This window comes from Hipposideros armiger, unplaced genomic scaffold (assembly GCF_001890085.2).
Source record: "Hipposideros armiger isolate ML-2016 unplaced genomic scaffold, ASM189008v1 scaffold_690, whole genome shotgun sequence".
Classification (NCBI taxonomy): domain Eukaryota; kingdom Metazoa; phylum Chordata; class Mammalia; order Chiroptera; family Hipposideridae; genus Hipposideros; species Hipposideros armiger.
This window is the reverse complement of record NW_017732040.1, coordinates 384,584-412,523: the sequence shown is the minus strand read 5'-3', so window position 1 is coordinate 412,523 and position 27,940 is coordinate 384,584. Positions and strand designations below refer to the sequence as shown.

At 39.6% G+C, this 27,940-nt stretch overlaps 1 protein-coding gene across 11 annotated transcripts in view; it reads left to right on the top strand.

Annotated features, from left to right (window-relative positions):
• TACC1 (transforming acidic coiled-coil containing protein 1) overlaps positions 1-27,631 on the top strand; it is a 109,375-nt gene extending 81,744 nt beyond the window's left edge. For 5 of the 11 annotated variants that reach the window (XM_019626794.1, XM_019626802.1, XM_019626797.1 and 2 more), the window contains 11 exons: positions 805-840; positions 2,080-2,140; positions 3,142-3,349; positions 6,477-6,529; positions 11,129-11,254; positions 14,207-14,283; positions 16,309-16,352; positions 17,754-17,914; positions 18,757-18,863; positions 21,583-21,703; positions 22,805-27,631. In XM_019626794.1, the coding sequence (XP_019482339.1) occupies positions 805-840; positions 2,080-2,140; positions 3,142-3,349; positions 6,477-6,529; positions 11,129-11,254; positions 14,207-14,283; positions 16,309-16,352; positions 17,754-17,914; positions 18,757-18,863; positions 21,583-21,703; positions 22,805-22,873 (1,063 nt within the window). In that variant the 3' untranslated portion in view covers positions 22,874-27,631. The remainder of the gene's footprint in view (positions 1-804; positions 841-2,079; positions 2,141-3,141; positions 3,350-6,476; positions 6,530-11,128; positions 11,255-14,206; positions 14,284-16,308; positions 16,353-17,753; positions 17,915-18,756; positions 18,864-21,582; positions 21,704-22,804) is intronic. The other 6 variants (XM_019626800.1, XM_019626801.1, XM_019626796.1 and 3 more) reach the window with 3 other exon arrangements.
• The last annotated feature ends 309 nt before the right edge of the window (positions 27,632-27,940 follow it).

Genomic DNA, 27,940 nt, shown 5'->3' with positions numbered 1-27,940 from the left:
TCACCATCTTAGCTGTAGAGGGTGCAGCGTCACTGGCCCTATTGTGGGATCCAAACCGGGGCCCTGCTGCTCAGAGCTGGCGTCCCAAGCCAACTCAACCAGCGCGCCACTCGGCCGGCCCATTTTTAAAATTCTTATACAATCAAAACTCTTTGTTTCCTAGAAGGGTGCTCAATCTTTGTGTAGCTCTGGGATTTTGTTTAGCAAATCCCGTCATTGTTAGGAAAGACTGAAAATATACATCTAGTAGTATCTAGTGGAGAGTTAGAAGTTCTGTTAGCAGGTTACTTGTGTGACTTTTTAAAAGATATGTGTGATTGGCGTCTCAGATTCTTCTGTAAAATGGAGACATCATACTATGATTGGGATTTTGTGGACCAAATAAGATAATTATGTAAAAATCATTTTAAACGCCTAAGTGAAACATACCTACAACAGGTATAAGCAGATATGTATTCAACTATATTTTAATTCGTGCATTGCCTTTAATCTAGATGACTAGACATTTAAGAGTAAATGTGCTCAGCAGTAAAATGTTTACTTTTTTATCTATAAATTTGAATATGTGGCATTTTTTAACGTGTCTACCACTCTTACTCTGTTAGAGTTGAGGTTCCTGATAATCATTTCACTCATCAGTGATAACATTCATGAATATGACATTTTTAATTTGTATCTCACCTCACAGAAAGAACTTTGCAGCCTGTACATCTACCAGACTAGAGATAAATATTCCAGGCTTTACATGATTTTTTTCTCCATCTGTCTGTCTCTTTCCTGTCTCTTATTTTGTTGGTGCATCAGGACTACTGAACAAGTGAAATTTCTCTGTTTTCTGTTGTAAGTACTCCTGCTGTTGTTTCTGTTTGTCCCTAGGACTGTTGGCAGTTTCTCTCCCACCCTCCCTAGACCATCTCTCCATAGCATGTTGGCCTGCGTTTCTGCGTTTGACCTTCTGATGATTTTTTGCATTTCATTTGCCACTTCATAAGTCAGCTTAGCCTTGCACTTGTCTGTGCCTAAAGGAGTGGAGGTCGGCCTTCCCACCTTAGGTGCCAGAGCTTTGCTCCCTGCCTGCCTTGGCACGCCTCCTGTGGCGCTTTGATCCTGAGTGCTGGCTTGGCCCCAAGATCATCGCAGCGGTGGTTTGAGGGACAGCTCTGCTATTCAGCCATGGAAATAATTGGCATTTTTGATAGGATAGGGCTGCTGGGTTGGAGCAGGGGATACATTTTACTGAGTCAACTCGAGTTTGGTGGCACTCAAGCATCAGGGAAAAAATCACAAACTAGATAGTGGTTGCGCACATTTTGGTAACATATATTCTTGCATTTTTCCCCCCTACAGAAGAAAAAGTTACAAATTCTTCTTATTTTTGTCAGAGTGACATTACTAGAAACTTTAAGTTCATTAAAATGGAACAGAATCTGAGCTAGTCTTTGGATCACAAATTCTGTGCTAGTTTAAAAATAACAGGTGGTTTTGAGCTTTCCCTAGTTTTAGCCATGACGTTCCTTTCCATCTTACTACTTAATAGTAATGGTAACAGTTTACACAAATACTTGTATTTTTATACCTTTTGTTAACAGTTCTTTTCTGTTAGCACACAGGTCTGGAGCCTTCTTAATCAGACTTCTACAGCTTATAGTGCAATAAAGAATTTTTAAAGAACCTGGTCCAGCGTGGTAATTTTTCTGATGAATGTCAAAGCCAAGTGAGTAAGGAGCAGATTAACTGAATGTCTCTAGGTGCTAAGGCTGCTCTCAGAAAGGCTTTTGGTGGTGTGTAATTAAAAACTGTAGGGTGAGTCAGAGTACTACTGTGTTTAACATCCTATAGAAGCACGTGAAGAGGTCTTTTCAGAGAATGAACTGAGCTGTAGTCCTTTGCTTGCCCTGTCTCTTGGAAGAATATTCAGAGACATCAAAGGTGTTCCCATCTCTAACATGTAGATGTATGATTTGTGTGGTGCGTATGCCTTGGCTTCTACCTGCACATACTGCTTTCTGCTCCATCTCGTAACTTTTAAGTTGTCAGTGTGGTTCCAAGCCAGCGTGGTTATTATTTTTTTTCTTCTAGGAGTGGCTGTAAGGTGAAGAAATATGAAACGCAGCCTCTTGCTTTGGATGGGTGTTCTCAGGTAAGTCTATGCCGATCCCCAGAACGTTTCTTAGTCCAGTGGTCCCCAAATTGGCGATTGCATCCCCACCCCAGGGTGTGTGGAGTGGTGGTTAATGAAGACTTCCCACTAGACATCTGAGTACTAAGCTTTAAGGAAACCAACTTCCAGATGCTTAACTTCCTAATCTAAGGAGGTCCCCGGAGTACAGGAAAACTCTTTCACAATTACCCTTTTCCTTTTTTTTGGTGGTGGGGGGGTAAAGTTCCTTCTCACCCATTCTAAATCTTACTAGGGTACACTACCACTGGACATGAAACCCCTGGGGCACCAAACAGAGGGGAGATATGAAATATTGGTGTAGGTTTTAAGGAGGTAATTGACTCTAATGACTTGATTATAATTTTTTTTTAAGCTAGATGGCTTCCCAACTCATTGTTTTCAACAAAATAGGAGAACCTGAGTTGATGGAAGTAGAATGGAAATACAAATTCAGAGAGGAAAAGCAATGATGTAAATTTCTGACTAATAAAGAGGTTGTTCGCGTCAATTTTAAATAGATTATAGGATATCAAATCATTAGAGTAACAACATAGAATTAAGCAAGGTCAGTATTTAAGCTGTACCAGATATTACATCATTTTCAATTTTTTAAACTTATGCTGAAAAGTTTTTAGATGTCACCTGAAAATATGGGGTGCGTAGATTTTCTTTTTTAGTTTAGGAGGAACTTGAAAACCACTCACTACCTTAGACCTCTTCAACTTCTTGCTTATAAATTTAGGCTAGGAAAGATTAATTTTTTTCAAACCTTAGGTTTGAATTACAAAAGCTAGGTTCTAGAAAATATATTTCATGATTGAGAGACTCCAGCTTTTTGCTTGATTTGTGCCCAGATCTGTGGTTAACTCTTATCAAATATCTATCTATATGGCATGGAGGCTGCTCTGCATTCCTGAGATGTCCCTTTCCCTATTGTTTCTCCTCCTAAATGGTAGCATCTTCTCTGTTGCATTTTCCAGGATGAAGGAGCAGTGATCTCCCAGATTCCAGACATTTCTAGTAGGGACGGCCATGCTACGGATGAGGAGAAACTGGCGTCTACTTCATCTGGTCAGAAATCAGCTGGGGCCGAGGTGAAAGGTGAGCCAGAGGAAGACCTGGAGTACTTTGAATGTGCCAATGTTCCTGTGTCTACCATAAATCATGCGTTTTCATCCTCAGAAGCAGGTATGGAAGCACATCTTCATCTTTCTAATGTATGTAAGCGTAGAGATGCCTGAAAGCCTAAAGTAGAAGACGCCTTAGAGAGATTTAGAGAATTGGGTCACCTGAAGGGTAGATTTAGGATGCTGATCTATGCTTTGCTTCTTTACCTAGAAAAGAGACACAAAAGGGTGTCTTATCAAATATGAGGGGACATATGGATAGTTGTGGCAGAATGTTCAGGAGACAGATATAAAACTGCTTGAATTTTTAGTTTATTTTAATGTGGCCACGTCTTAAAGTATAGTGGCCTGTAACCATGTTGTGGTTATTACGCTCCTTGTTCAGCTTATAGAAGTAATAATAACTAACATGTATATTTCCTTACCATGTGCAGACATTGTTCTAAAAGCTTTGCATGTATTAACTCATTGCTCCTCGCTAGGTATTATTTCTCCCCCCTGCCCCCCATTTTTTAGAAAAGGAAATTGAGACATAGAAATTAAGTAACTTGGCCAAGGTCACTTATAAATGGCTAGTAAAAGGTAAAACTAATATTCAGACCTCAGCAGTCTGGTTCCATGGTCTTCTAACCACAGTGCTAAAGTGTGAAGAGATTGTTTTCATTATGCTAGAGATATTACAAATTTTCCTGCTCACAGATGCGGTAGACTTAAATTGACCAATGCTCTAGAAAATCCTTAATGTTCTAATAAGAACCTAGACTAACCTGTGCTGAAGCTTCTTGCTGTTGGACCCCTAGAACATTCTAGAGCTGAGGCCCCCCTCTTCCAGGTCCCAGGTTATATCTCTGGACCTAAACTTGACTTGTGAAATGTTTAGTACCATATTCCTGACTACATTAAACATTGTTAAAAACTCAGATCTTCAGCAACATAATTTAATTTGGGGCTTTATAGTTAGAATTTTAAAAATCATGATCTGTCAAACCAGGGAAGTGGGTGGAAATCTGGACTTTGTGTGCATTATTCTCCGGCCTTCTATCTGTCCCCAGGTCTGTTTCCCATCAATAAAATATGAGTAAATGCTCCAAGCACCATTCCAGATTTCTTTCCAGGCCTCTTTCTGCTCTGACACCTTTCCCAAGACCTTGTTTTCCATTTCCCCTTATACCCTTTTACCTAGTTATGTGGATAGTCCTTAGTATCCTTGTACCTACTCTTATTTCTTTTATTTGAAATGCCTTTCTTTGCCATCTCCTATAAAAATTCGGCCTATCCTTTTATGTCTGTCTCAAAAATGTCACTAGAGTCCCACTGTGCTTTACACTCCCAACACATTTCTCTTACTGTTCCTGTTTTGTGTATTAATTAGAGAGGGATATCTTTGATAAACTTCTTAAAGTTAAGGACTTTGAGTGATGCATTTTCGAATTTCCTCTGGTGCTGGTATATGGAAGATAACTGTTGAATTATTCTTCCTCACTAGGAGGAAATTCCTTCGGCATAAATTTGTGGAGCTGGGGTTCTCTTAGATACAGTGCTGTCCTCAACATTAGTGAGCCGCTAGTGTTACACTGTATTTAACTGATTAGCCATGTCATGGGAGCAGGCAGAGGCCCCGGTCGTGCAGGGGTGGGGGTGTGTGGAGGTGGATGGGTGGACCAGCTCTGTCAGGAATCAGAGACCGTTTATGGGGAGAATCACTTCTGAGCTAGGTCTTGATAGATACAGACATAGATAGGTGTGCGCCAGGGAATGAGAATCTCTCGCAAGGATGGGAAGGAACCTGCCATGTTGGTAAAATGCCCGGTAACTCTCTGTGAGTACAGGGCAAATGGGAAAACAAGGTTGTACAGAGGAATTTGGGCTTGATCCTATAGGTATAGGGGAGCTGTGGAAGATTTTTAAGCAGAATGGTGATGGTCACATTTGTGTTTTAAATAATTCACTATTGACAGATAGTACACTAAAATAGTAATTCGCCATTGCTTTGTGGAAGATTATAGCTTTAAAATGGTTTGTGCTTTTCCATATTTTCAAATTGTCTTCATGAGTGGATATTCCTTTAATTAGAAAAAGCATAGTGTTGGGTTTTTTTAAATGTTGCCTCTGGTGGTAGAGTGGGAGGTAGAAAATGAATTTAGTTTGCAGGCATTAAAATTTAGAGCTTATTATTTTATCTGCTACACCAGCGCTTCTCAACTTGTGGGTCGCAACCCCTTTGGGGGTTGAACCTTTCACAGGGGTCGCCTTAGATCATCAGAAAACACATATTTTCGATGGTCTTAGGAACTGAGACACCACTCCTGTATCCGTCTCCAGGCAGGTCTGCCCACATGCAGATATGCCCACATACAAGTACCGCGTGATGACATCATTGCGCCAACCCCATCACATACACCCCGTACAAATACAGGTGTATGTGACAGGGTTGGCACCATAATGTACTTATGTGGACCAGTCACACATGTGTAGAGAGCAGTTACTGTGTAGAAAGCAGCTGCTGTGTTGAAAGCAGCAGTATTGGAGGTAAAATGACACTTCATGAATTATAAATATTTCACAATATATAATTACATACTGTTTTTGTGATTAATCACTATGCTTTAGTTATGTTCAATTTGTAACAATGAAAATACATCCTGCATATCAGATATTTACATTGCAATTCGTAACAGTAGCAAAATTACAGTTACAGAGTAGCAATGAAAATAATTATATGGTTGGGGGTCACCACAACATGAGGAACTGTATTAAGGGGTCACGGCATTAGGAAGGTTGAGACCCACTGTGCTACACTAATTAGATTAAGGGTACCCTTTTGGGTGGAATTTAAATTTAGTCAGACTTGGTAATAAAACAGCATTCAGTGTTATGGTTTTCGTTCTAAAATAATCCCATGGTTAGTACATAGACACAAGGGGGCAGCCTTGCTGTTCTTTCCACCTGAAGATTGTGCATCCGTTTATGGCTGACTAACTTGCACTCCTCTTTCTTCTGAATATTTTGGACTTTTAACATGGACATCACAGCGGTCAACAGAAAGCCAGTGCTCCTCTGAAAATCTTAAAATGACCTTCATGTGTTCATAGATGTCATTCTGGGCCTGCACTGGGGTTTCCCAGTGTCTTTGACAAGAAGGAAAGGAACTAACTTGGGATAACTACAAAAACGACTCTGTGTTTTAGGCGTAGAGAAAGAGATGAGCCAGAAGATGGAAGAAGATGGATCTGCCATGCCTGTAAGTTCCAAAACTTTGGAGGGTGGGGTGGTAAGTGGAGCTCAGTTTGTTTCAGTATTTGTTTTGAAGCCCATGTTCGATCATTAAATAAATTTTAGCCAGTGTTTGGTGATGGGGATAAAGTACAAATAAAACACAGAGGGGCTCATCATCTGTCCTAAGGCGACCGCTATAGCACCCACTGGTCGCATGTGCTACTGAGCACTTGAACTGTATGCACCTAATCTGAACTGAGATGACCTGTAAGTGTAAAATACAACCAGTTTTTGAAGACCTAGTACAAAAAGAAGGAAAATAAAATGTCTCTAGCTTTTTATATTGATTACATGTTGGGATGATAATGAATGATACTGGCTTAACTAAACTATATTATTAAAATTAATTTCACCTGTTTCTTTTTACTTTTTACATGTGGCTACTGAGAATTTTTAAATTACATATGGCTTGCATTATACTTCTTTTGAATAGCAGTGGTAGTAGATGCAAAATGGAAACCAGCGATAGCCTGTGGTGAATATAATAACAGAGTTTGTTCCAGGGGCTGACCGACTGTGTGGCAGGTGGCAGGAAGGCTGAATCCGAGCTAATTAAAAACAAACAAAAACGTTTAGACTTACAAACAGTACGAAACATTTCTTTAAGTCTTTCACCCATACTGCTAGAATGTTAACATTTTATATAATCACAGTACAATTATCAAAATCAACTGACACTGATAAAGTATTATTTAATCCATGAACCATATTTAAATTTTATCAGTGTCCCAATAATGGCTTTCTTCTAGTGCTGGATCCCACATTGCATTTCGTTCTCATCTCCTTAGCCTCCTTTAATCTGTGGCAGTTCCTCAGTCTTTCTTTGTCTTTCCTGCCTTGGACACTTTTGAAGAGTAGAGGGCGGTTGTTTTGTAGAATGTCTTTCCATTTGGCTTGTTTTCAGGACTCACTGTTGGGCGGTGACCCTGGTGTTTCCCTAGAGGAGGTAGAGTAAGCAGATGTGAAGGTAGATGGGTGGAGGAGGAGCCTGTGGAAGTAAGAGCAGAAGAAAGACGTGCACATAACACATAGGGACTTGAGAGCATTATTTCCTCACACGGGCCTCACACATTAGTCACATTGGTTTTCAGACAAAATCACTTTTGCTTAGAAACTCATTTGATCCTCAGCTTTTTTGGAAGCCAGGCCATCTACTGCCAGTGCAGCCACTCATGGGTTTACACCTGGGTTTTGTCGCCTGTGAGAGACAGGGATGCCTTCCATCCCCACCTCTGAGCGGGTGAGACTCCACACTCCACTACCAGAACAGCCTGGTTGTGCACTTGGGGAAACCGGTTCCTTGGGAAGTTTTCCAAGTACCATGGGAGCACTTTGGAGTATTTTCAGTGTGTGAAAAGAGCAAAAGGATGATTGAAGAGGGCTGTGTTGAGTGCACCAAAGCATTGGTCTGTGTGGCTGCAGATTTAGATGGCATACCCAATTCTTGAAACCAACCGGTTAAACTTCTGGATTCCCAACTTAGTCATCCATAAAGTTAGTAGCCCCTATCTACCTTATTAGAGTGGTTGTGAGGATAAAATGAAACAATGACATGGACGATTGAGGCTGTGAAGTGCTTGGCTAATATAAAGTGGTGTGATATTGATAGGAAAAGGGTGGGAAAGAGAGTGGAAAGAAAAATGGAGAAACTTGTCTCTAGAGCTATCTGGAGAAGAACATACTAACATACTGTATGTTGTGATCTTTTTTTTTAAAGTAACCCCAGTTGAACTTCCTGAAATAAATTTTCTACTTCCTTAGAATGTTGAATAAATGTTGCATAAAGAAATTGCAATATTCTAAATGTCGAGTAAAAAAATCTGTTTAATCTAGCACTTACTTTTTCAAGTCTCTCTAGGGTCTTTGAAGCACATTCCTTTTGCAGTCTCATGCCCAACATAGGTGGTCGGTCGCCAGGGCAAAATAACCAAGGCCAGACAGAGTACAGTGAGTGGTGGGCATTAAATCTCTCATCGTGCTTCTCAGTTACTGGTCTGCAGCATTTTTCACTTAGGAGTCAATTTTTTTAAGAAGTCTTATTAAACTTCTTAAAAGTTGAAAAAAAGTTGTTTGGCTTTTCCAATCCTGTCTCTGTTAGAGAAGCGGCAGGGGTGGTCCTCCTGTTCGGTGGGTTCAAGAACAACTGACAGGATGAGCACACCTAGCACGCTGCTGCGACAGATAAGTGATGCTAATTCTCTCACTGCAAGGACATGAGCAAGGGGAATTACTTTGTGGCATTTGTGCTGATTGTAAACTTGCAACCAGGACTCCATTGAATTCCGCTGTCTATAGACAGATCTTTTCGGTCCTGAGTTGTGAATGCATTGTGGGACAGGAAGAAGCATTAGGGGACAATGAAATGGGAAGCTTTTGTAAGGATGTGATTGACTGAATTCTCTCTTCCCCTCAGTGAGTGAATGAGATGCTGAACTCCAGAATACATGTTGATATTTTCTTTACTAATACAACTTTTGTCTTATTTTTCAAATGTTTGCTAACAAAAGGGTCACAGGAGGCATGGGGGGCTATTTTGTAGAGTTGACTTGACTTGGGGATTCTGACTTAGAATAATAAACACTCACAAAAGACTTTTTTAAATGTATTAGTTTAGGTTAGAAATATAACAACAAAGGTGAACCAAATGTGTCAGCTTAATTTAGGGTATTATCTCCCTGTAGGCAAGTTCCATGGGAAACAAGATTATGAGAAAGCCTCTTCAGAAACATGGCACAGGAAGTTAATGAGATGATTTGAATGTCCAGGGGTGTATGAGTTACCTACAACCAACACTTACTAGCTCATCATTTCTGGGTCAGGAGTCCTGGGATGGCTTGCTGGGTTGCTCTGACTCAGGGTCTCTCACAGGCTGTGATCAAGGTATTGACCAGGGCTGCGGTCACCTCCAGGCTCAACGTGGGGTGGGTCTCCTTGCAGGCTCACTCATGTGGCTGTTGCCACATCTGTGTCCTAGCTGTTGACAGAGACTTCAGTTCCTTGCCATATGGGCCTTTTCATGGAGTTTCTCACGGTATAGAATCCGGAGTCATTGTGTAAACTAATTTTAAAAGTGATATCCCATGACTTACCATATTCTGTTCTTTAGAAGTGAGTCATTAGGTCCAGCTGAGGGGAAGAGATTGCACAAGAGCATTAGTACCAGGAGATGGGGGGTGATTGGGGCCATTTTAGAGGTTGCCTACCACAAGTGACTTCTGGCTCTTGGGATAGATCTATCCCAAGATAGAAGAGTGTGTTTCTGAGGAGACCTTGGACTTCTGTTGGCATAATGGGCTGCCTTCCCCCCAAATGCTGCTGGAAGTGGGTACTGCCAGCTTATGGCTTTGCATTTCCCTTTTCTGTGGCCTAAGCTTGGAGTTTCTCTATTGGGCCCTTCAGTGAGGTCTGTGAAGCTGTATGCAAATATTATGTGTGTGTTTTTGAGCATTTTATAGAGAGGGTAAGTCTATAATAACCCTGAAAAGTTTAAAAGTCGCTGGTCTAAGTTGACCTTGGACTTTATGTTTAGCTTTGGTTCAAATACGATATCAGAGAACTGATTGATTTTAATCAATAACTAATTGATTAATTATACTGACATTTAAGATTATTCCCAAGTCATTTGGCTGGCATTTTGGATGTTATTAGAGCAGCTTTCCCCCCATTTATACAAAGGTTTACTTATATAAGTGAGGGGAAATAGCCCAAAAATGCCTTCTAGGAAGGAAAATAGCACAAAATCTGTATTCTTGTGAGAAACAAAATACTAACCAAATGTGGCTCTCTGGAACCTGAGGTGTTTATGATAAAAGCAAGCTGGTGCATCAGAAGGTGAAGTGCTACCAGAAGGGAACTGAAAACTTAATAGCTAGAAAGAACCAGCAAAGGGACGTGCAGGGGCAGATCTTGTCTTACATGTGGCCACTTTGTACAGGAACAGATAATGGTGTACACCTGATGGCAGCACTGGGTTACCACACAGCATCATTGCAGAGCTTTTGAAGTCCTGATGATCCTGAATCATTGGGAGTGGGGTGGGGTCAGGGTTCAGATATATGAACCATTTCTGCTTCCTTAGGCCTGAAAGTTAGTAATACACTTTAGAAACATTTCCATCCAAAGTCACTAAAGACACACACAAAACATCAATACGTACAAAAAAATAAACAAGTTGACACTTTTTGGGGGAAGTTATTTACATGGACACATCATCCCCAGAAACACCCTGAAAAATAAGCCATTTACCATGGATGGCTTTTTTTTTTATGCATGCAGTTCTTTGGTGACTGACCACTACAATTACACTTTCTCCTTTTTGGATAAGAATAAGACTTCTCTAGGCTATCTGATCAACAGAAATTAAGACATCACCCCCTGCCCCCACTGATAATCATTAGAACAAGTTTTTCCTTTAGATAGCACTATAACTAGATTTGATTTTTTTCTTCAAAAAATGTTTTTAAGAATTGTGATCAATCTAGAAATGAGGATGTTATTGAGGAAATATTTGGGCTTAAGAAGCTGAAGACTGAACGTATTGAATGTAACCTCTCCCCTCCCACAGGGACTGTTGGAGTCCCCTATGGAGAAGGCTCCCGTGTCTGTGGCCTGTGGAGCAGAGAGCCCCCTGGATGGCATCTGCCTCAGTGAATCAGATAAGACAGCTGTGCTCACCCTGATAAGAGAAGAGGTAAAAGCTTTCTTGTTTTGTCCACTTATCACTCCATTTCTTTGTAAAGCCCACGTGCCAGCAGGCAGATTCCATCTCTGTTGGCCCGAGTTATCCCTGGTTAGAAGTTTTTATTTCCCACAGCTTGTTTAGCTCATATAAAGGTTTCCCTGTGAAACGCTACATAGGTGCTGAAGTCCTGATATTCTGCTGTCCAGGGAAAAAAGCTGACGCTTCAAAATATCCTTAAGAATTGTGTACATTTCTTTACCTTTTAGTGTTGAAGTTTTTATTATTATTATTATTATTATTATTATTATTATTATTATTATTATCAGTTTCAGGTGTATAAAACAACGTAGTGATTAGACATTTACACACCTCACAAAGTTGTAACCCCAACAAGTCTACTACCCATCTGACACCGTACATAGCTATTCCAATACCATTGACTATACTCCCTGTGATGTACTTTACATCCTGTGACTATATTTTTTTTTAATTGTAGTTGACATTCGATATTATTTTATTCGTTTCAGGTATACAGCGCAGTGGTTAGGCATTTATATAATCTATGAAACAATTTCCCAATAAGTCCAATATCCGTCTGACACCCTACATAGTCTTTACAACATTATTGACTATGTTCCCCATACTGTATTTCACATCCCTGTGACTATTTTGTGACTACCAATTTGTACTTCCTAATTCCTTCACCTTTCTCACCCATCCCTCAACCCCTCCCATCTAGCAACTGTCAGTTTGTTCTCTGTACCTATGAGTCTATTTCTGTTTCGTTTGTTTATTCTGTTCTTTAGATTCCACATATAAGTGAAATCATATGGTATTTGTCTTTCTCAGTCTGACTTCACTTAGCATAATACCCTCTATGTCCATCCATGTTGTAGTAAATGGTAAAATTTCATTCTTTTTTATAGCAGAGTAATACTCCATTGTAAATATGTCCCACAGTTTCTTTATCTAATCGTCTATGGATGGACATTTCAGTTCTTTCCATATCTTCGCTACAGTGAATAGTGTTACAGTAAACATGGGTACATAGCCTTGAAATTTTAAATGCAGAATTTTTCCAGTTTTATCCACATATGTAACTAAATCAGTACCTTCATTTTACAGAGGATATATGTTCATGCATAAAATTCCTTAAATTCTAGACTTGCAGTAATATAAAATTGTTTCCTACCTTTATCCATTCTTTAATTAAACTGTTCAACTCCCAAATTCCTTATTGTGTTTCTTGAGCAGTCTCTGTTCAAAATAGATGACTGCTAAGCCTTTCTTGAGTGATCCAAAAAACATGAAAGTTGCTGTTATATACTATTAGTCAGTGACCACACTCTCCCATTAGATATCTGTGCTATATATTATGTATTTGGTTTGTGTTTTGCTTGATGATTCCACCATTTTTTAAAGTAGGTAATTTTCTTGGTATAGCAATTTTATTTTTATAATATGGTGAGAGTAGTTAATACCTCTGATACAGGTCTCTTAAAGTTTTAAAAAATAGCATTTGGTTGGTAATGAGGGATGTCAACTACTCCTATTGTCAAAACTTGGGAGCAGTGGTAAGGAGGCCCACCAAAATCTTGTAAATGAGAAAAAAGACTTCATCTGCCTCCTGAGAGTTAAATTATGAGATGACCACCTAATGGTTCAAAGCAAAGATGTGCCTAGTAACCCGAAACAGAGAAACTGGCTTTAGGATCTTGAGATCCTGATCAAAAGCACCAAAATAAATAATGTACCAGTTTGAAAGAGAGAAGCACAGGGAAGTAAAATAAAAGGAGAACAACAGATGCCCATCCAAGCCCTTTCCAGGGCAAATGGAGTTTGCGACAATGAATTAAGAGTATTTGTTTTGAGGGGCCAGCCGTGTGGTGCGTTGGTTGGGAGCTGGCTTGGGACGCCAGCTCTGAGCAGCAGGGCCCAGGTTCAGATCCCACGTGGGGGCCAGTGACACTGCCCTCTACAGCTGAGATGGTGAGTGGCAGCTCTACCTGGAGCTGGGCTGCCATGGGTCGCTGGCGACGGTGTGGGCTGCAGCCCCTGCTGCAGTGGGCTGCCATAGGCTACCGTGTGTGGCCGGCAGCCAGCATGAGCAGCTGGCAATCGGTGTGAGCTGCCAAGAGCCACCGTGAGTGGCCGTCCAGAGGCTGGCGACGGATCTGCCTCACCCAGGAAGAGCGCAATGATAATACCAACATGGGCCAGTGAAGCAACGTTCTCCGCGGCTAGACTGAGGAACAAAAGGACAACAACTTGTCTGTTCCCCTTCCCCAATTCCCCAGTAAAATCTTTTTTTTTTTAAAAATTTCTTTTGAGTTAGCAAGGGCATTCCAAATAGGGATATGGGCTCTAGTCTGACTAACAAGATCCTCCCTATAGTGAGATAGGTACATCTGGCTGGAAGTGTTGAATGTGTGAGTCCCTTTTCCTGACCCCATTCTTATCAAGCAATCAGAAATCTCTACAGAAAGGGAATACGCTGGTCATGCCAACTTCTAACACTCTGATTTTGTGGCAGGTTCATTTCTCATCCTAACTAAAATTGGTGTTCTGGCATCTACTTTAGTTAAGGTGACTGACTATCTGCCAGACAGATGGCTTTGTTCTTGGTGTCCTGTCCCAATCAGTTTTCTGGGCCTACAGAGTTGAGAGCCAGACCCTGGACTGAGTTAAATTTATAGAGATGGTGATTACCACTTGGAATTTTCCCAGGAGAGGGTCTGTTCACTTTCACTCTGGTGGCTACATTCCAGCATCCTGTGTGGCTAAGAGTCCACTTTTCCAAATGCCTATGAGCATTATATATGTGTTGAGGTTTTATATTTTTAATGTAGATTGAATATCTCAGATGGACCTGGTTGTGTATTCCTTTTAGTCTCCAAACTTAAATTTAAATTGTAATAGATCAAGTGGGTAAAACCAGGCTTTATCTCTATTATAATCTAGATAATCACTAAAGAGATTGAAGCAAATGAATGGAAGAAAAAATACGAAGAAACCCGACAAGAAGTCTTGGAGATGAGGTTAGAGTGGAGGTTCGGGCATGGGGTTGGATATCTTTATGTGTTATTAGATTTAACACAAATAAAGTGATGAAAGTATTTGTTTACCAAAGAACCAGCTGTTGAGAACTTGAGGGCTTTGCTATTTGTACCTTAATTTGTGATTGATGTCATTTCATGAGTATTGCTGACCAGTTATTATATTTTCAAATACTGTAGCTTATTTTGGGGGGTGTTCAGTACATTACAAATAAGCAGAACCCACATAATGCTTACCTTTTGAAAAAAGGAATTTGTGCAAGAATATCCATGTGGAATACAGAATAATAAGACTTACTGACACAGTCAATTATAGAGGCATTATAGTTCATAATACTTTTCTAAAATTAATTATATGTGGTAGCTTCAAATCTCATAACCACCAAAGAGATTATAAAAAACATGTTAATGGGAAACAGAATTGATTGACATCTTTAAATTGAAATCTTTTTATGTTTACTGCTCACTGTTTACTGAAAGGGGAATTGTGAAATAACTAAAGATGGCATCAAAGAAGATTTTTAAAAAGCATAATTTATATACTGTACAGTCAGTACTTGAGTGATTAAGAAATATTTTAAATATGTCTACACTAATTTCTGGCTGGTTTTTTGGTTTGGTTTGTTTTTTGAGCAGTTACTGGGTATAAGGCCCCATGCTGGGTGTGGTGGAGAGGAAAGGATGGTCCCTGCCCTTGGAGAGCTTACAAAGCCATCATAAGAAACTGGGATGCAGGGTCAAAGTGATGGGCCGGGGAGCCATCATTTCTCACGGAGGGGGTCACAGCAAAGAGCGCCCATCACTGGACAGAATCAGGAAAACATTGCACTTTGCCAAAAGAAAGGTTAACATGACAGGATGATCTTTCAGGTCTTTCAATAACTGAAATACTTTTGGAATTAAGACAGTAAAATAAAACTTGTCACTGAATCAGAGGGGACAGAATGCCTGAAAGGGTAGGTTGGAGTCAGGAAAGCCTGAACTCAGATTAGATCTCTTAGCAAAAGCCCCAATAATGTTGTTACAGTTGTCCCCCCCTTATCCATGGGGGATATATTTCAAGACCCCCAGTAGATGCCTGAAGCTGCAGATAGTCCCGAAACTTATATGTACTGTTTTTTCCTATACATATGCACATACCTACAATAAGGTTTAATTTGTAAATTAGTCACAATAAGAGATTAACAACAATAACCAATAATAAGTTAGAATAATTATAACAATGTACAGTAATAAAAGTTATGTGAATGTGGTCTCTCAAAATACCGTATTGTACTATATTCACCTTTTCGCTTTAAGGAAGCACTTAAAACTTCTCTGGCATAACTAAATTGCCAGCATCATGACTCTTGCACTTTAGGGCCATTTTTAAGTAAAATAAGGGTTCTTTGAACACAAGCACTGGGATACCACAACAGTGAGTATGATAATGGAAACAGCTGCTAAGTGACTAACAGGCGTGTAGTGTGTACAGCGGGGAGATGCTGGACAAAGGGATGAGTCATCTCCCAGGTGGGACCAAGTGGGGTGGCTCATGATTTCATCATGCTATTCAGAATGTATCAAAATTTAAAACTTAAGAATTGTTTATTTCTGGAATATTCCATTTAATATTTTCGGACTGCAGTTGGCTACAGGTAACTGAAACTGTGGAACAGAAAACCACCGATAAAGGGGGACTACTATAACTTATTTTGTGAAAGATTGATTTGTGTAAGCAAACTTCATCTATTGCCTTGAGGTCATTCACATAGGGGCAAAGAAAAGTGAAGGCATGTTTTCTATAAATAGAATGAAGGCTTGTTACATGTAAAATTTTAAGGAAAACCTTTTGAACATTAACAAATCTTGCATTAACATTAAAAAAAGAGAGAAAGCCTAAGGCAGATAAATAGGTAATGTAAATGTGTCAGTATATGTTATTGTGTTTAATTGGGGCAGCATTTCTCCAACTTCCATTGTCTAAAAATTCTCTTCTGATAATAATTTTATTTTTTTATTTTTAAGGAAAATTGTGGCTGAATATGAAAAGACTATTGCCCAAATGATTGGTAAGGAAATTTTTTTCTAGGGTATCAGCCATACCATCCCTAGATGATTTTCAAATCAGGATACAAACTTCAATTTGTCCATGACTTAGATACAATTAATTCTCATTATTTGTGGTAGTTATGGTCTATAAAGTTGCTACAAATACAGAATTAGCAAATATTGAAATAGTGCTTCTAGGGAAAATATAAGGTTAGGTTCATGCAAGCCTATGGTCACAACTTTTTGGTCAATACATAATCTTTTCTTATGTGTGTTTCTGTTTAAAGATATTTTATTTGATATGTAGTGTTGACTCATTAACATTGAACTCATGGCCAACAGTGCTACAGCTCATGCATGAGAGAAGCTTATCTAACACACGTATGTTCCCCATAAGGCACGTCACAGCCTTCCTGCACTTAGGGACACAAGATAGCACTTTAGCACTATACTTGGGGGCTGTTTTAAACAGCAAAATCACCAACAGAAAGCACAAAAATGCAAAACAAAACACACAAAAAATGCAGTAAATAGACTGTGAATAGGACACTTGTTTGTAGTATAAGGCAAGAAGGTGTTATCTTGTTCAACCTCAGCTGAGAACGTGTACATCAGGTGACTCAACTTTTTGGGCATTCTGCCCATGTCTGTGAAGGACCAGGAATGCACCAGAAGTATTGATTTTGGGGTTACAAATACATTTTAGCAAGTAAGCAAATTCACAAATACAGAATCCACGAATAATGAGGATCAACTGTAGTTAGGTTCATTTTAGAGGATGGCAGACACTTAGATTCTGTGAAAAGTCCAGGACCCAGAGCGTAGGTGGCCTAGCCACATCATTCATACCACCCCCACCACCACCACCACCACCACCAAGTGGGATCTCTCTAGTGTGGTGCAGTGGCCTTAACTCCACTACAAGTTCTACTTTCCCTGCATTGACCCATTGGTGTCTTTCCAAAATGAAAACGTTGACCCTCCTGCACTGAATTTAGAACCTCTTCTAGCCAGTATTGTAATGACTGAGTCCTAAATCACAGTCCAGCCTTTCTGCACTTCAGCACTGAAATGGTATTTTCTACTGTCCACATCACCTCATGCCTTCCCAGCACACGGCCTTTGCATGGAATATCCTCCCAGGGAGTTCCTGACCCCAGTTTTTTGGGTCTACGTTCAGATCGCTGCTCTGAGTGAGGCCACTCTATAAAAAAGGAACTCCACCTCTCTTACCCTGCTTTGTTTTTTCCCCCAACGCTTATTGCCATATATCTTCCTCCACTAGAATGTAAGTCTTGAAAGTGGGAATTTTGTTATGTCCACTGCTGTGTCCCCACCATGGAAAACTGATGAGCTCAAGGAGGGCAGCCATTAACTATTTGTTGAATGAATATGCCCTTGCTTTTGATTGTAATTCACAGAAGATGAACAACGGACAAGTATGACCTCTCAGAAAAGCTTCCAGCAACTGACCTTGGAGAAGGAGCAGGCCCTGGCCGACCTTAATTCTGTGGAAAGGTCCCTTTCTGATCTCTTCAGGAGATATGAGAACCTGAAAGGCGTTCTGGAAGGGTTCAAGAAGGTAGCATATCCTTTTCTTTCTATCTCATTGCGAGTATATTTTCTTGGTAGTGGATCTTCAAACGTATATGCCAGAGGTGTGTGGATAGCCTTTTAAATAGGGACCCGGGGCCCCTGTTGGCCTTGTATCTTGTGTTTCAGTGAAGCTGGAGAATTTTTCCACCTTTTTCTTTATGTGGTTGTTTAGGCGTCTGGCCTACTGGGTGTCATGTTGGTCATTCCTCTCCTGGGTCAGGCTGATAAACCCCAGACACAACCAGAGTATGGCATGGAGTTAAGAACTGAGGAACCCTCAGACTTTAGGAGAATTATGGAAATGGTCTTTTTGATAATTCACCAATTTAATATTAGTAAAAGTAAAGGGATTCTCATCATAGCACTGAAAAATTCAGGCTGCATATTTTAGAGGAAAGTAAATGTAATGTTTCAGATTTAGATGTAAGTGCACATATTGGTTTAATTTAGTAGCACACCATCAATAAGACACATTTATAACGGTGAACAATGAAAATAAAAATGAGGCTGACCAATTTATCTAAAGTGGGAATCAGATTGCCATTCAGTTTTGAATAACTGCCTTCTTAAAGTAGGTACCAGTGTAACTAAACCTTATTGTATGACTTGAAAATTAATACATGAATAAATCCTCTAGAATTTCTTCAGTGGGAATTATTTGTGCCTGTTTCAAATTACCATTGAGTATAATATAAAGGAATCTGAATTAATTGGGTTTTCTCATTTTTTAGAAAATGTTATATATATGTTATATCTGATATATGTTATGTTACTAGTAGAAGAAAAAATGTCCTGTTTCTTTTATTTTAAATTGTCACTTTGGAACAGAATGAAGAAGCCTTGAAAAAGTGTGCTCAGGATTACTTAGCCAGAGTTAAACAAGAGGAACAGCGATATCAGGCCCTGAAAATCCATGCAGAAGAAAAACTGGACAAGTAAGAGCTTACACATAATAAGACTTGCACTTTTCATGGTATTGTGGGAAGATTGATGGAAGCAAGATAAAAATCACTGTTTTGCAACTCCATATTGCATTTGTGTGTGTGTGTGTGTGTTTAAATTTTTTTTTTTAGCTGAGCCATCCTGCCACCTGTTGGCAGCTGAGTGGCAGCTCACCTCTGACCGGGAATCGAACCAGTGACCCTGTTGCTCAGAGCTTCCACTCTTGAGCGAGCTCTTAACCAACTGAGCCATTCAGCCGACCAATTTAATTTTTAAAATAGGTATAATCTTCCCATGGTTCTAACATTAAAAAGAATAAGATATACAGTATCTCCCTCCACCCTACCCTCCTTCCACTGAGTTTCCACCTCTTTCTTACCTGGGGGTAATCACTGTTTTATCCTTCCAGATATCCTTTTTCCCCTTCTTCCCCCGCCCCCCAGCGTTATGAGATATAATTGACATATTGCATAAGTTTAAGGTGTATAGTGTGTTGATTTGATATATATTACACTGTGATAACATTAGCTACCACCTCCATCATGTCACATAATTACCATTTTTTAATGTGAGAATATCCTTTTTTATATAGATGATAGCATACCTTGCTTTTTTATTTAGCAGTATATTTCGGAAATATTTTCATTTCAATTCTTGAAGAGCTTCTTCATGTTTTTTTTTTTAACAGCTGTGTGGTGTTCCATTGTTGGAATGTATTATTTCTGTAACAGATCCCCTCCTGTTGGACATTCGGGTTATTTAAAATCTACAAATGGTGCTACAATAAGTAACCTTTTATAATTATCATTAGGCATGCATGTGAGTTACCTTAATATAGAAAAGGAATTGCTGAGCCAAAGAATATATGAATTTATAATTATGATAAATATTGTTAAATTGCCCTCATTAGACTTTATATCCCTACACAATATATGACAGCATCTCTTCCCTATAGCTTTGCCAACAGATCAAATTTTTGGTAGTCCATAAATATGATAGATGAAAAAAGGTATTTCAGTTTAGTTGGTTGGGTTTGGGATTGCAGGGTGGAGAACAACAGGGCATTTATTTTATTAACTGTAGTTTTGATTCATATTTATCTTATGAGTGAAATTGAACATTTTAATAGCGGTCTATACATATATTTTGCTTTACTATGAATGACTATTCTGTGCCTAGTTTTCTGTTGTCATTTATATATTTTATATATTATATATAAATATATTATTATATTAAGGATGCCAGGCCTTTGTGATATAAGTTGTGGATAATTTTTCCAGTTTGTCATTTAACTTTTGGCTCTGCCTATAGTGTTTTTTGATATGCAGAAATTAATTTTTATACAGCGAAAGTATCCTTTTTTTTTTTACAGCTTCTGGATTTCCTGTCATAGTAACAAATATCTTCTCCTTGCTGAATGTAAAATATTCTCCCATGGTTTTTTTTTTAGTACTTTTATGGCTTAACTTTTTTAATCCTTAAATCTAGCACATTTGGAATTTATCCAGAGGAGTGGTATGAAGGATGCATCCAACTTGATTTTTTTAACTAAAAAATAATATATATTTGTACATTTTCCTATTTGTAAAACTTTTTAAGTTCCCCCTTTCCCATTCCCACTCCCAAAGGTACTGTTGTTAAAGCTTATTGTGTATCCTTCCAGTCTTTTCTTTGTGCCTTTACAAATACTACCCAAAATGGCTCTGGATTTTTTATTTATTTATTTATTTTTTTGGTATGTAATACTGGAGTCACAGTACAAGTTTCATTTCTCACTTAATAATATATTGTGGCCATTTTCCCCTGTCAGAACATATAGTTTAGTCTAATTATTTTTATTAGGTTGTAGGACTATTCCATTCCTTACTGATGGGCAGTTAGATGGTTTCACACTTTTTTCCATTGCAAACAGTGCTGCAGTGAACATCCTTGTGCAGTCGCCTTTGTGCCATGTGGGGATAGTGCTGTGGATAGATGATTAAAAGGGAACTGCTGGCCCGGGGCAGGGGCTACACATTTCAAATTACAATTATTCCTACCACAAAGACAGTGCCAGTTTTCATTCCCCCAGTTCGCACACCAGATGTCTGTTTCCTTGTATCTCGGCCATCATGGGACAAGATCGTCCTTGTTACTTTTTGCCAATCTGATAAATTTTAAAAGTTTTTCACTTTAATTTGCATACCTCTGATTAGTAGTGAGTTTTTAGCATCCTTTCCTTAATTGGCTATTTATTAACTGACATGTATGGTTTTTTAAAGTTTCCTTTTGCACCTAATGAATAAAGTCACTTTTAGGATTGCGTGGCATTGATGTCAGTGGTTAGCATCTTGGCTTTTTAATTGTGATGATCCTAAAGATGATCCTTCCTTGTACTGGGTTAAAAAAACTTCTGATTGTTGTAGAAACTGTCATGTGATTCCTTTTTCTAGTGACATGACTTTAAGGACAATGTGGCCTTTGAAATTAATTCTACTGTTGGTTTACACCATGGAAATTTCCTTAGCAGTTGCTTGGAAGCTGAGTTTTTATAAATTAAAATTGTATTACTTAGGTCACCGAATCCTATTTTTTCCCTTGTCATGAAGTCAGTTCCTTTAGGTCTGTGTCTCATAGTTGTCGGTGGTGAATATCCTCTCTTTTAGGTGGGACTGATGACTAACTGTGTGCTTTTTGTCCCTTTATTCTACAAAAAAACCCCACCATGAACAGAGCCAATGAAGAGATTGCTCAGGTTCGAACAAAAGCAAAGGCTGAGAGTGCAGCTCTCCACGCAGGACTCCGGAAAGAACAGATGAAGGTGGAGTCCCTGGAAAGGGCCCTTCAGCAGAAGGTATGCGAGGGGCGTGGTGTGAGCACAGAGATGTGTGGTTTTCGTCCCTGGCCGTGGCTAGCTTGCAGCGGATCTGGTTGAACGAGGCCTTGCCTTTTTGCCCAGACATCTATCTAGTCAGGTGGAGACAAACAAGGCAAACTGTGAAACTCCCAGGCGTATGGGTGGGAACCGTCACAGGTGGGGTGCAGAGAGGAAGTGGTGTTTACTGAGGTTCAGGGGACCAAATAATGCTTAGTCGGGCTCTGAGTCCTCCCTCCCTTCCTCCCTTCCTTCCTTCCTTTCTGTTTTTTTATGTACTATATGAAGCCATCTTCCCCCTTCATTGCAATTTTACCCTGCAGGGGACATTCGGCAATGACTGGAGGTATATTTGGTTGTCACGACTGGGAGATGCTACTGGCATCTAGTGGGTAGAGGCTAGAAATGCTGCCAAGCATCCTACAGTGCACAGGCAGCCCCCACAACAAAGCCTGACCCAGCCCAAAGTGCTAGTGGTGCATGGTCAAGAAACTTCAGTAGATAAATAAAAATCAGTGGTAGCAGCAGTCCCTATTTCTCACTGCTCAGTGATTCCTGGACTTCATTTTTTTGTATGCCTGTGGTGTTTTTCTTTCTGTTTCTAATTGTGTATTCATGCCTGTTGCATCCATTCAGCTAGGACAGCGTTCTTGCCATGGGGTCAGATAACCCCTAAGACAGTGTTCCTGGGATACTTGAACTCCAGAATCCCAGGTCCCTGGATGGATTGAATGAGCCCAGATATTTGTGTTTTTAACAAGTACCCCAGGTAATGCCTATGATCACAAGAAAATTTGGGAACTCAGAGGTTCATGGACAAGCTACAGAGGGCCAGTGGCTACCCTCACCCTGTACTCAATTTAAGCATAACTTTGTGAATGCACACATGAACATTTATTTCCAGGGGCGAAGATACAAAGCTCTCCTTTCTCTAAAGGGTCTCTGATGTAGAAAAAATTAAGAGCCACTGAGTTAGGAGGCCTAGGAAGAGTATAGTGAGGGTTGAGACTCTTGAGCTATACTAGCCTTTATCTCAGGACACATATGACCTGCATAATAATCATGTCATTTGTCTTCCAGAACCAAGAAATCGAAGAACTGACAAAAATCTGTGATGAGCTGATCGCAAAGCTGGGAAAGACTGACTGAGTTTCCCCTGTTAGCTCAGCAGATCTGCATTTGGCTGCTTCTCTCGTGACCACAATTATCTTGCCTTATCCAGGAATAATCGCTCCTTTGCAGAGAAAAAAAAACTGTAAAAAAAAAAGCACATGCCTACTGCTGCCTGTCCCGCTTCGCTGCCGACGCAACAGTCCTGGAAGAAGCCCTGGAGCATCGCACAGTCACACAGGAGTGGCATCTGACAGATTAGAGCCTGTCACAATAGGTTCAGGTGGACAGGCCGCTAAGTTTGGGTTTGAGATTTCTCTATCTTTAATTCGTGTTAAAGTCATTTTTACTTTTCCAAGTGCGTTAAATTTATGATTTTATCGCTACTGTTGGGATCATCTCCTTTTCACCTGTTGGATTTTGTTTTTTGTGTGTGACCTATTTATTTCATCTTTTAAATTTAACTTTCAGCATTAGTGGTTTTATTTGAAGAGATATTTTTGCTTTTGTTACTTCCAGTTTAAAAACAAGAAGGGACTCTTGAGTACCCATTTATATACACGTATACACACACACTCACATATATATTTACATGTGCTGCTGATTTTTCTCTGAAGCATCATTAGATAAGAACTTCTCTACAGAAGAGCATTTTTCCATAAATGTAAAACCCTATTTTGCAATAGAGTCCTGGCTTGGAATGCCAACTTCAGAATTTGGGGCAATTGAAGATGTGAAGACCCCAGACTCATGTCTGTCATGACTCATAACCCCAGGCTCAGGTTTCCCATCTAGGGAAAGCTTTCACCATGTTTTGTTGCCCTGGTATGCCTCCTCAGCCTTGATGAGTGTGAATGTGGCCCCTTGGGCTTAATCTTTAAGCGGAACGTGTCTGCTTTCTGCATCAACAGCAGAGTGGGGCTCCCTGAGAGCTGGGGTTTGGCAAGGCCATTCTAGAGCCATTTCGTCTCCTCTGCTTCCATTTGTTGCCACAGGATCAATATTTACTTTTTATTATCTTTATTTGAAATATGCCAAGAAAATCTACTTGTAAAAGGTTTAGATGATCGTATATAATTAAAAGGTACCTGTAACCCCATTACCAATTATAAGGGGAAGAAACAGATGGTTTTTCACCAGTGTGATGCCTTGTTCTTCAGATTTTTTTCTTTAAGGCAAAAAGAAGTCCTTTCAAACTTGAGATAGAATTTTTAATAAAATGGGCAGTAGAAATTCATGTGAACCACTCCAAAAATCAGCGTGTTTTGAATATTTTTAAACAAAGGCCATTTGAATACTGGGGAAGGATGTGCAGGGAGCAGATCCGCACTCACAAAACCAAATTCCTCAAGCTCTTCCTGGACTTGGTTCAGAGTGGTGGGGCCATTATCCCTAAAATGGGAAATTTCCATGTAATGCCAGTGAATTCCCTCGCATTTTATAGGCAAAACCAAATCCATGTAAGTGTTTTAAAGCACTCTTTTGTCTTAATTGTAACACCCTGAAAGTCATGGTTATATGCACTATATTCAGTACACGTAAGTTTTCGTACTTTTCTTGTAAAACTATTGCATGATCCACCCTCACCAATGACTTGTGCCTAGTGGAGAACCTGTATAGATCTTGCAACCTGAATTTTTCTTTAGAAGTGTACTATTCACATGGGTGCAATCTTTAGCCCCAGGGAGGTCAGTAATGTCTTTTAAAGCCAGAAGTCTTGTTTTACCAATATGCATTTGTTATAATCGGTGCTTAGGCTGTATTTTAAAGCCCGTTGTCTTAACCATTTTTTACAAAAAAGAACAAGAGAAACGATCTGTGGTTGGAGAACTGACTTGACAATCATTTGGGCTTTGAAAATAGTCACTGGATTAGCATGAGCGCTGCACTATGGTTGCAGCAGCAGTGGAGTCCAGGTGTCTCCAGTCAGTGTAACCGATTTCCGCATTCAGTCTTCTCCTACTAGGGAAATTAACTTTGAGTTTTGCAGAAAGAAACGTTGCTAAACCTTTTTGCTGTTGTGTTTTGGTGACATACCCATGTTAACTTGTTTTATATTGATCTGTTTTAAGCATAGAAGGCTTATAGTGGCCTCCGTTATAAATCCATAGCCCTCTTTTTAGGCTTTTTGTGTATTAAAAAAAGGAGCTATGTGTTGAAAACAGAGGTGACGACAATCCTTCCCTAGCACACTGGTCAAAGAGACCCCCTTGAAGATCAGACCCTAGAATGAAGTTGCTGTGCGAGGACTACGAAAGGGCCCTTGTGAAGTAACATTTGCCGCTGGCCTCTCAGCCATGACCTTGACAAGGAAATGTCCTTCCTTCTAATTTAATAGGTGGATATTCTCCAACAAGAATAAAAATGTAGTTTGTGCAGCTGGCAAATTAAGATAATAGACTGGGCAGAGTGAAGTATGTTTATTTTTCTTTAAAAATAAGCAAAAAAAAAACAAAAACCCAAATTTTGAGAACTCTGGAGAGTAAGAATACAGCCTGGAGTTTTGGCCCCTTACTTGTTAGTTAGGCAATAATAAACCCTGTTACAAGAGCGAAAAGAAATGAAGCTGCCGGTTCAGACCATGGTTTGAGAGTATTAGGTGATCTTGTTGAGACGCTGGATCCAGAGCCATTTCTTTAGTTCTTGACTTTGCCAAAGTATAGATAGATAATCTTTATCTAAAAGTATTTTAAGTGGAGACTGAACAATTTGTGACTTAGTTGGCTGGTCGCTTATAGTCAGACCTCCTGAGATTTTACTCTATTAGGAGAAGCTCCTGAACGCTGGTGACCTGCCCAAACCTTTTGTTCTGTAAAATTGTTCTGGAGATACTGAGAAGCCCAGTTTTCTCACGTGGTTTATAGCTACTTCAGACCCAGCCCAAATTAGGAAGTGCAGAAGCACACGATGGTGCAAAACTCAGGATCTGGCAGCCTTCCAGAATGCTATGGAATCTAAGGGCAGGTTTATGTTTGGTTTTGGGGGATCGCTCAAGTTGACTCTTCTTTCTAGCCAGTTACCTGTCCCACACTTTGTGCAACTCTCACACAAATACTTGGATCTTTATTAGACAGCCCTGAGTTGCACTATTTGTAAACAGGGAGAGTAAACTGCCCCAGATGTTGCGGGGCTATCTAAAAGTGGCCAGAGTGAAGCACTCACTGTAAATAGGTAACTGAAGCCCAAAATGGAATTTTTAAAGAGCAAGCATTGGAAATCTTGAGTGCACTTGCTGGAACTGATTCAGCACATCCTTTTCTAGTGGTGTAAAAGCTCTAAAGCTCCCTTTTGAGTTCCTTTTGGTTTTTCACTACAATTAATGGCCATCTCATGACCTGTACGCGACTGTTGTCTCTTTGTTGTAGTTTTGTGACCATGTGCACTTGCTCTTGGACTTGGGTTTCTTTATCCTCTTGTTGGGAAGAGAGGAACTAGGTGTTGAAAGATTAAATGATTCAGGCAAAGGATTTTAAAGTAAAAATGTATATACTCTGATGAATTTAAGAGATGGCAGATTATTATTTGCTTATTAAAGAACAAACATAGTCTGGGAATCCCAGAATGTCAAGCCAAAGGTCTAAGAAGTGATCTTCAAAGATTTTAATCAAGAAGTATTTTGAGGAGACTTCTGTCCAAAAGGGTTTGACTGGCCTCCAGATTCCAGTGAGTTTTAAAAAGCAATTTATTACTCAAACCTTGAGTCTCCCATATAGTAAAGGTAAAAAAAAAAATTGGACACTTCTCTAAAGATCGCCTCTGGAAGATAATATAAACGACAATATTTCGGGGAAGACTCACTGCATAGTGCCCAGAGCTAGCATTCTGGAGACTAAAGATTGCACTTTTCGTAGTTCTTCATCCAAATGCAATCCCATTTCTGTGCCTCTTAGCATGCAGTTAGATTTGGACAAACAAGATTCCTAAGGAATGACTTTATTAACTATAATATGGTTACAGCTATTACATATATATATATACACACACACACATATATATGTATATGTATATATATGTATATGTATATATATACATATATATATATATATATTCTGGTTATAGTTCTAATATGGAGATGTTGCGTGCGATGCTGGCATTCTTAATTCACTTGGAGGAGGCCAGGCATGGAGCTGAGGTGTGGCTTGAACCCTCCCTGTAATGATTCTTCACTTTAGAACTGTAAAGATGCCACTTTCTCCCCCTCTGCCTTTTCGTGGTATCTGAAATGTACTCCAAAAACAATTTCCTAGTCACAGTGTTAACCTATATTCTATATTTATGAATAATTTCCAAGTGGACATATAAGACTTTGAACCTGGACTCCACCCCCAGTCCAGATCCAGGGCGGTCTGTTGGTTGCCACACCCACAGCCTCAGCCTTGGTCCTTCTTACCCAGTGGGACAGGATCCAGGCATTTTTTAAAAATCTCAGAGGTAGCAGTAAACTTTTCAGTGTCGTTGTTAGCAAGTTGTGTGTTTGCCAGTAGATACCCCTTTGTACTAGTGTGCCAACAAGTAAATGTTAATTGCACATCTGCTTCCACTGTGTCTCCGCGGGTGCCATGAAGTGTGTGAGGAGCCTCTTGTCTGAGGGATGAACGCTGCATTGACTACTGCTATCAGGATTGTGTTGTGTGGAATAATCATCTACATAAATTTTATATGCACAGTAATTTCCCTTTTATATGTCAGGTAAATATTTGTAAAAGTTATACTCACACAAATGAAATTATTATAATGATTACTAATATATTTTTCCCATGTTTCATTGCCTGATTAAAAAACTGTTTACCACTGTTAGATTTGGGTGTGTGTATGCCTTTTTTCCCTGGTTATAAGTCGTTTTGTCCCCAAGTGAAAATTTATGACAGCCTCGCTTTATGAGCTCCAGTCTAAAAATAGAAATGATGACATCTTCACTGCACTCATTTTGTGCGATTTTTATGCACTTGGTTGGGTGTGTAATTAAAAACAAAACAAACTTTGGAATTTGGACCTTACCGTATAACTTTCCGTGCTTTTGCATCTGTGTAAACAAAGTTAATTGGATGCTTCTTGGGTTTGCTTAGAGACTTCTTGTCTGCCCTGACATTTTTCAAGTCATAAGAA